Source organism: Cebidichthys violaceus, unplaced genomic scaffold (assembly GCF_023349555.1).
Source record: "Cebidichthys violaceus isolate CVI_PGR_0920_01 unplaced genomic scaffold, fCebVio1.0.p SCAF_22, whole genome shotgun sequence".
NCBI lineage: Eukaryota > Metazoa > Chordata > Actinopteri > Perciformes > Stichaeidae > Cebidichthys > Cebidichthys violaceus.
The window spans coordinates 8,385,012-8,394,940 of NW_027176395.1; the positions used below are offsets into that span (position 1 = coordinate 8,385,012).

A 9,929-nucleotide genomic window follows, 5' to 3' on the forward strand; every position below is an offset into this window, starting at 1 on the left:
CAACAAACACATAAAAGGTTACTTTACATGTCCGACGTTGAATTACTGTTGATTTGGTCATATTTCCTTGTTTTCTGAGGCATTTTTAAGCTTGGATATATAATCTTACATTTTTGTGGTCATAGCAAAATATAAGAAGAAGAAGAAAAGTGTAGAAGAAGAGCAACGACAGAACAAGCATAAACCCGACCCGTGGGCTCTCGCATGCCCTCTTCTTTGAGGCAGAGTAGTGTTTGCCTCCCCTCTGTGCTTTTTCACTGTCAGATCAGCGACACTAAATATGTTCTACACAGACGTGAAATACAGTCTACCTATTCTATGTAAAGAAAGGGCATATAATAAAAGTGTCTACAAATATTACAGTGATGACAAACAATGAGAAAGCAAAAGGCACGCGCTCAACCCAGTTAGTCAGGGATTCACAATCTGAGGTGAAGCACAGCTCGTCGCTGCCTCACCTCACGTGTCTCCTCTGTTTGAACAGGACATGCGCTAATTCAGCGGTTTTGATTATAAAAATGCTTGAAATTATTGGAATCATACAGAAATTACATTTATAGCACAGATCACTAGAGAAATATTAATATTTATTTTATTTTAGCATTATTAGTTTTTTACTAAAAAGGCTCTGCCTCACCTGCCTCCCCTGCCTCCATATGTTTCAACTTGAACTCTTACTAAACACTAGATCTGCTAGCTAGCTTTCTGTTTGACAAAAGTCACGCTGGCCCACTGACCAATCACGGCACACCTTAATGCTGACGTACTTAGCAGGCTACCTGGGTAGCTCTGGCACGTCAAAGAATACGCCCAACATGTCAAACTAAAGATCTGATTGGTTGAAGACGATGACAATCATCAATATCGTCTCCATATACTTTAATCTGCAAAGTCTACCTAGAGGGCATCTAATTATAAAATAGCTATAACTTTGTAATTCTGTTCAGGCCAGCAGAGAAGGCTTAGCTGGCCCTGACGGCTCACCACTGCAGCTATGACAACATGATTTCATTGCAAGGCGCATAAATACCAAAGCCCTCGTCACATATAACACAGTCACAGTTTACAACACAAGGTTTATGTTGTGAATTCAAATAAAACTACCTGGTTAGGTTGGGGAGAAGATTGTGGTTTGTGCTAAATAAGGATGTTTGGTACGTAAATTAAGTTACATACATACGTTGAGTAGTCCATGGTCCATGGTTGACAAACAAACATCCGTTAACCCTGTTCTCCTCCCTATATGGCCTTTCTCGCTCTTTATACGCCGTCACCTGACTTCTGGAGCACTCTGAGCATCCAATATCAGTGTGGAAAAAAATGACATAATGGGCGTAGTGATGTTTTTCATACTCTATTCTCATGGATTCTTTTACACAGCACAATATATAGTACTTTACAGAACAAATGGGACAAATGATCTTTCCAGTGTCCATTCCCGCCGGCTCATGCTGCTGGTCATCCAGAAAACACGTTTATATTCTTGAACATCGTAAAATTAGGCTTAGATGAACTGAGTGAACAGAGTCACATCAGGAGTGAAACAGTTATAAACTAATGTTTCATGCATGCTTACTTTCACAACATCTTTTGAATAACTTGTGTGAACCAATTGTCCTATTAGCAACCGAGCTAGCTTAAAGAGCTTGGATCCCAATGCAATTATTGAATGAATTATGTAGACTCCTGAGAACTAAATACCAAGGAGGACAAGTGGCCCAGTAGCCTCCAGAGAAAACAGAAGGAAGCTATTGTGAGTGACGGACTGCTCCCAGCTTTGGCTTGTATGTCAGCGGTTAGATGGCTAGGAGTTTAGGCATTATGTCCTATTCACAGATTAATTTTGCTGTGCCAGTTGATTTATCTTTAGCATTAAAGTGCTTCATCGCTATTGCTCTCTTTTTGGTTGATTTCATTAAAACAAGAACAAAAACGTTTTCAACATATTTTTAAAAATTAATTTTTTTTCTCTCCTCCAGCCTTTATGGTATAATAAACGAAACAAAGAAACAGACGGTGGACTGTTTTTCTATTATTTTACATTTCACTATTGTCAATTTTGTCCATGTATTGGTCTTACTAATAGTACATCATTCAACTGATGTGACGTTGAAAAGCTAATGTTTTTTATTTGGTGCATTACATTAAATGTAACTTTTCCCCCAAAATTATTCTAGTCAGGGTGGGACTCTATATCTCTATAGATCTGGTCTCCTCAGTAATGCGAGAACTTTATATTTCATTTTTACATCTATTTTGTCAGCATCATGTTGTCTCACTTCATCATTATTCTCAATTGAGAACAGACAAAAGGAGCACTTTCTCCAACAGACTCATCCAGCTCCGCTGTCACAAGAACAGAAACAGGAGATCATTCCTGCCCACTGCAATAAGACTTTATAATAAATCACCTCCGGCCAAATCAATCACAAAACTATAACACTGTTATTGTTGTTTGTTTGTTAAATCTTTGCACTATTGTTTAATTAGTTCATTTAATATTATTCTATTTTATTGTATATATTGTGCATTTTTATATTTAATATTTGTATTGCTTTCCCTATACCTACAGATGCTACTGTAGAAAAAAACATTCATGACCTTATCATAAATCCATTGGTTGTATTTTAACTAAACGAAATTCATGCTCTGAGTTCTTGGATCAATCTCTATACGTCCTGTGCAGACATTTAACTGTTAAAAGTCTTCATTCTCTGTCCTTCATCTGACATTGACAAAACAAAACACGAAAGCATTTTTACCAGCAAACTAGGTATTACTGCAGGGGACGTGGTTTAAAGATCTTATGTCCTTCATACACATCTACTTATGAGGGAATGTGTTTTTGTGTCAATGAAAAGGTGTGTAGGGTGATAACCAACGGCTATGAATGTCCATGTTCTCTAGAACAGTGATTCTCAACTGGTGGGTAGCGCCTCACTTTGCCTGTAAAAAAAAATATAAAAAAAATCCTGTGCTTTTATTTTGAAGGGAATTTTTTATGCAGCGGAGTTATTCACACTCCTTAACAGTATTTGGCTTTAATACATTGTAATGCTAATAGACACCCGCCATTTCACAGTATAGAAGAACACCCACAAAGTTTGTTTTCATATGCTAATTGAGCGAAACGCAAGTACGACACCGACTACATGAGATATGGATTTTCTTACATTGAGGACAAAAGAGGGCAAAAACCTCAGTGTGTTTTGTGCAGCGAGGTTCTGGCACAAGAAAGCATGAAGCCGTCAAAACTGAAGCGGCATTTGGAGACAAAACACCCTTCTCTCAAAGATAAACCTGTTGAGTACTTTCGAAGACGTCTTCAAGACCTGAGGACATCACAAAAGTGTCTTACTTACCTGCAGCCATGGACATGAACATGTTGGATCAATCCGCAGCGGATGAACTGAAAACTATACCTCTGTCAAATGACACTATAAGAAGGCGAATTGAAGACATGTCGGACGACATCAAACAGACCACAGCTTGAATTAAGGCAAGTGGTCATTTTGCATTACAAATGGACGAATCTACAGACATAACAAACATAACAAACAAAGCAGTTTTACTCGTTTACGTGAAACGTGTGTGGGACGGGGACTGACAGGAACAATTTCTCTGCACAAGAGAGCTCCCTACTACTACGACTGCAGAGGACACTTTCAGCTCAGGTTCAAACTGCACGATCTTTTCATTTAATACATTTGAGAAGTTGAAAATTTGGGTCGCGGCTTGTCATTAAGAGGTAATGGTGGGTCTCGCAGCCAGACCAGTTGAGAACTACTGCTCTAGAAAGCTAAACAGGTCAAGTTGTCTAATGTAAAAGAGAGAACTCTGTGCGAGTATCTGGTTCTTATTATTATTGATCAATAATAATCTCAATAATCTTTAAATCCATCAGTGTCGGATTCAAGTGGTTTCAGAGACTTTCCACAACAAGGGACTCAAGCTTCTGTTTGTGATGGAATAACAACCCCACTTCCTGTTTTTCTGATGTGAAGCAATCCAGCAATTTCAACTATGGTGTCAATGATTTTACCTTCAATTAATAGAATATTTTTTAACAGATCAAAGAATTGAACAAACTAATATTTTTGTTTCCCATGATTTGAAAAGCTAGGCACTAATCATTTCCCTGATAACTAACATATAGAACAGGCTCACGGCCTAAGCCTAAGGCCTTCACAGGGACCGACAATAGACCCAGAAGAAGACTGTAGCCAGCCAGCACTCATGGGATTGCCACCTTGGTGGAGGACTCACTGGAGGTGATGGCTGTCAGTTCATGAACCAAAGCGTTGTACACTGCTGCCTCCTCGTGGACAGCCATCGGACACTGGCGTCCTGCTGGAGACCAGGCCGGCTTATTGAGAGGTAAGAACTTATCATGCCAACATTCTCATCCTCTGTGGTGATCAATGGGTGTTCAGTCTTTGCAAATTCATCATGGGGCAGTCGGAGCGAATGAAGTGGATATGGACATTACCACGGGCACAGAAATAATTTGGACTTCACTCTATCTCCAAATACAAAAAAATGCTGCAGAATCTGGTTGTAACTAATGGTCTTAATAGTTTAGTAATAAGCCATTAAAAACAATGATAAAACATGTAAATGCTCCTCCAGCATAACTTGCTTTGTCTTTTTAACTGCGACCAAAACGTACAGTTGAACCACTTTCAAAGCTCAAGTGCATCTCAACTTAAACCCATTGATTAGTAGCTTATTAACATTAAAGCCTCTTAACATGTTTGCCCACCATCAACTCCACCTGGGCCAAACAGGCCAAGAGGATAATTGGGCTGACTAGAGGGAGCATGTGAGCTCACCAGACGGGAAGATGGACAACCAAGGAGGACGTGTGTGTGGACCAGAGACTAGCTGGACCTATGAGAGGAACACCGGGGCTCTTTGGCCGACCAGAGCAGCACTTGAGCCACTGAGAGAGGCACTTAATACAACCATAGCAACGCTCTGGCAAATCACACGGTCACATAGAACAACAGGAGGGTAGTTGAGCTGACCTTAAGGATGTGGGTCGACTACAGGAGCACATAAGGGTCCAACAATACTTATAATGTGAAGTTGAATAGTAAAATATCATCTTTAGTTTTAATAAGGGGACTATGAATAAGGTTTTGGTTTGGTTAAGAGTAGTGCATTAGTGCAATAGTACATTACTCACTTAAATTTTGTGAGAAAAGACGACTACACACTAGAAGACTTGCAAGACTTTGAGAAGATGAAAGTCTGACGACTTAAAGGCAATGTTGATAAAATTACAATTGTATACGAGCACACAGGAAGTAAATGTTGGACTTGGTTTGGTCTTAAAATGAAAGGCTGAATATTACTTTAGAGAGTTATACTGTCTTCTCTGTAATGTCATCTTCTTGTGTTGCAGTCGTCATTAGTTTTGTCCGCTTAGATCTTATGGGTTCCACTTTTATAAAAGTACTGTAAATCTGTATAAATGTACCCCAAAAAAGCGAATGCCCTTCTCGATGCTGTAGAACTGTTTTTGAGTAAACTAGGCTGGTAATCTCTCTCTCTCTCTCTCTCTCTCTCTCTCTCTCTCTCTCTCTCTCTCTCTCTCTCTCTCTGAGTCTGTTTGAGTCATTTGGAGTTCCCATGAAGATGAATGAACAACTCAACTCTTTTGCTGAGCATTGAAAAAAGAAAAAATACTGTAAATATGTCGGATGTAATGACCAAAATAAATATTCTGCTAACCCTTAACAATCACTGCTGGACATTATGAATCCAAATGTAATGCTTCTGAGCTTTTACAGGTGCAGGGTTGTCTGCCCCTTCTTGTTTCAAAAAACGATCCATTTTGTGTCAGTATATCAGAGGGAACAGTCCTTCTATCCAACAGTTAAAACACATTTCTCTCTATTTTGTGTCATGATTCATGATGTCGTGATATTCAAATCCAATTGATCATTGAAATTAGCAAATTATTTCTTTGAATTACAATTTTTTTTGTTCTTGAGCACCTTTAGACATGAAATTATTAGCTTTGTAAATTACCGAAACTATTTTTTTTCAATTCAATCTAACTATTTGCCAGTAGCTCCGCAGCTCACTAGATGGCACTCTGAGGGGGGCTCCGGCCCAGTGGTTGAGAATAGCTACTCTAAGGTGACCTTCCTGTGGAGAAAATAGTGCCCTCTAGGGTGCCTGTTCAGTGGAGTAAATAGTGCCCTCTAGGGTGCCCGACCAGTGGAGTAAATAGTGCCCTCTGGGTGCCCGACCAGTGGAGAAAATAGTGCCCTCTGGGTGCCCGTTCAGTAGAGTAAATAGTGCCCTCTAGGGTGCCCGACCAGTGGAGTAAATAGTGCCCTCTGGGTGCCCGACCAGTGGAGTAAATAGTGCCCTCTGGGTGCCCGACCAGTGGAGAAAATAGTGCCCTCTGGGGTGCCATTGAAATGGAGAAAATGCGATGCAGTGACATATAGGCTGCACTACATGCTTTCTATTTTTTTGCCCCTGCCCCTCAGACAGCACGAGTCTGACACTGACCATCATCTTCACTGTGTGTATATCAGTGCTGGATTAACTTGTTAGGGGCCCCAATATAACACCATTTACCCCCTAATATAAGGCACTGAAGTTCGGTTTTTTGCTATTCTCTCAATGAAGTGCTCACCTGTTCTGATAGAGCTGATGCTATTGCAGCACCTACGCTAACCTCTTCAGGAGTCGCCATTGTTGTCCAGAACAAACAGTGGTCTCGCACACACCTAAGCAATGTCCTTAGCTGTCAGTAGCTCAGGCTTATTTGGTCCGTCCTCTGGCTTACCGGACACAAACGCGTTACTTGAATCCTGACTAGATGGATTTTTGCGTGTGTGAGTATAATATATGTGATCCTGCGATTCTCGCGTGATCTTGCCGTGACATCGCGAGAATCCAGCTGCCGTGCAAGGTAATTCTTACCCCGCTCTCCCCTATGTGCCGGCACAGTGCAGACAGAGGTTGTAAACATGGCGGCGGACGGGATGGTGCTCACCAACCACGACCATCAGACCCGAGTGGGGATTCTGACGGGTAAGGAGTTTGGTCAAATGCGATAAAACACTTCTCCGTAGTGCACCTCCGTGGCGTTTTGCCTTCGGTTGCCTGTGCACGTCGGTGTCACGATACGAGCTGTCTCCGCTGCCGACCTAGCTGTCGTTATCCAGTATGCTAAGCTAACCGGTTTCGTTGGCTGTCATTGCTCTAACGTTAGCTGCCTTCCCTGTTTGACAGGTCGGGCAGATGTGGAGTTTGCTTTGTAACGACGTCATTTGCATTTATGTGGTAAAGTCTTTTATGTATATGTGTACGTGGACAGACTGGCTGTCATTATAGCTATGATTATGATAGCTGCACGACATTGTAGTGATATATTTTAATCGGCGTCAAGTGAGACAGTATGAAAAAGGGACGACTTGCGAGGACTTTCAAAATTAGAGGGGCTATTCCTTTGGCGAGCTAGTGCTGCAATGAGTTTTTAACTAAGATTGGCGCTTTTATTGTGGAAGAAAAACCACCATTCTTCCGTTCTGGCTGTGGCTGTATGTTGCCACCTTGACGCAAGGGAACGTTATATTTTTCTTCTAGCAATGTAGCGATACCGAGCCTACATCAGCTGCATTATTCATGTCGCTTTGCAGATCCGATGTGTTGGCCGCTATTCATTAATATTTCTTTCATGGTTCCTTTGACGGCCATTTAATTTTGACTTAATGTCAGCTTTTTTATCGTACTTAAAAATGTACATTTATGAATCATAAATCGTGCGTTTGGTAGCTATTAAAAGATTCTTAGCAGAAAAGGCCGACTGCCAAAGCGATTTTTTTTCCTCCGTTGTGCAGGTTGTTTAGCAGCTTCCCTAATTAGCTCAGCTGATGTTGGTCTTGAGTCGTGCAGAGGAGGACTGGGACCAGTATACAGCCGTGTGACAGTCACCAGTAGCCCCGCTGCCTCCTCGCCAAGGCGGGGGGAGACGTGAGAATAATGCTAAGAGGATGCGCCCCAGCAGCTGGCTGGGAAGTCTGTCGTGGTTTTGATGAGCGAGCATCTCGGCTAACGGCAGCTAACCCCTGCTGTCCGAACAGTCGACAACCTCATGTCACATGTTAACACACGTTCCTAGCCTATTCGCGTGTGCGGGGGGGGGGGGGGGGGGCGCGCTTGTCTGGTTTTTACACGACACGTTTTTAACCGAGGAGTTCAGGTCATGTTTAGGGTCAAATATGCGGTTGGTAAAATGTGACGCAAGGCATGTTTAAGGTCACATATGTGGAGCATAATGTGTTGATTATATGAAATAATGTTGACCATGAACACATAACAACAGTGGCTTCTACTAGCCAGAGTCTTTGACTGTTAAATCAGCATAAGGGAAACCACAGAAATTAGATTCAGCTTCTTGTGGGCAGAAAGGGCATACTGTTTGTGGTGTGCTAAATTTAGCTAAGATACTATTGGAAATACTTCCAATACACTAGGTCATGGTTTTACCAAAGAGGGAAGTGTCCAATAGGGAACTATGCTTCTAAAAACCCAAACCAACAATTAATGAATCCTACTAACACGGTTTTTGTATGTATCCAAAGCCTGATACATTTTATTCCTCCAAAGACTTCAAAATTATATCAAATTGGCACACTGTGCCAAGTCCCACAGTTAGGATCTCACTATATAGGCTCATCAATTGAGTTAGTACAATACAATAAAGCACAGATTAATAAAGCCAGAGTACTAATAATATCACATACTGTATCCGACCGATGGTGGAAGTCGGGGAGTCTCATTGTGGAATCCACAAGCAAATCGGTCACAACTGTATATTGATGCAGTTTCTGTTTATTTCAGAACAATTGATTAGTAAGATGGGGATGCAAATGTTTGTTTCTTCTTCCCGTGGTGTTAAACATGACTATAAGGGGTTAAAGTCTGTCTGAAGATAAAGAGAAATAAGAGAAGTTGTCATGGTTTGGTTTAGCTGAACTCCACTAGTCACGCTCACTGCCCTATGATCACGTTGATATTACTCTTAACAATGTGTCAATACAGAAAATGTCTAATGCATGTTTGTGTTCAGGTTGAGTTCATCCAGAGCCAGTCTTACCTTTTTAATGTCCTTTGGAAATCAACTATCCTACATTCTTGGAGAATATTTAGAGTAACATTCTGTGGTACTGTTCTTATTTGAAACGGAGGTGTTTAACTACAAAACAATAAACATTTGAAACTATACTTTCAGAGGAAAATGTCACTCTTGAGAACACACTCCCTTTCACCTAAATACCAGTTGATAGCTTGGATGCTCTCTAAATACTGTAGTTTTGCCCTTGAACCAAGGGTACCAAGGCTTCACAACAAGCTAAATTTCTCTGTCAGAGGGACTATAATGAAAATGTGTGAAATGTGTTATAAGTCTTCAAATGTAATAAAGTGTAATAGCTTTTCAACAACTTGGGTTTTCTGGTGAGAAGTCACTTATATCTATGTTCAGCAAATTGTAGGCTAACTTTTCAAAATGTAGTTTTTAATTTAGATTTTAATTGAAGAAAAAAAAATGTATACAGAAATATTTTGACATTTTTGGGACGTACCATTCCCTTTCCTGCAATGGTTTGGATGAGAGAACTGATGCCACTCTCATATCTGTCTGTTAAATATGCTTCAGCCAGCAGCTGGTTAGCGTAGCTTAGCATAAACACTGGAAATAGTGAGAAACCGCCACCCTAGCTCTGTCAGAACCAGTCCACAACAAAGTCTGATGTTTGACTGCTTGCATTGTAAGACTCACTGGGTAGACTTTATAATTCACCGTGTTAGTCTACACTTTCTTTGAAGTGGATTTTGGAACAATCTCAGGTTTTCATTTTAATAATTCATAATAGGTATAATAAAAAATAAATAAATAAATA

The 9,929-nt window shown here is 40.7% G+C and overlaps 1 protein-coding gene across 3 annotated transcripts in view; it reads left to right on the forward strand.

The window, feature by feature from the left end:
- Window positions 1-6,962: 6,962 nt before the first annotated feature.
- gphna (gephyrin a) overlaps window positions 6,963-9,929 on the forward strand; it is a 38,259-nt gene continuing 35,292 nt past the window's right edge. For 2 of the 3 annotated variants that reach the window (XM_068717745.1, XM_068717746.1), the window contains exon 1: window positions 6,974-7,056. In XM_068717745.1, the coding sequence (XP_068573846.1) occupies window positions 6,993-7,056 (64 nt within the window). In that variant the 5' untranslated portion in view covers window positions 6,974-6,992. Of the gene's footprint in view, window positions 7,057-9,929 lie in introns of all 3 variants that reach the window. The other variant, XM_068717747.1, reaches the window with a different exon arrangement.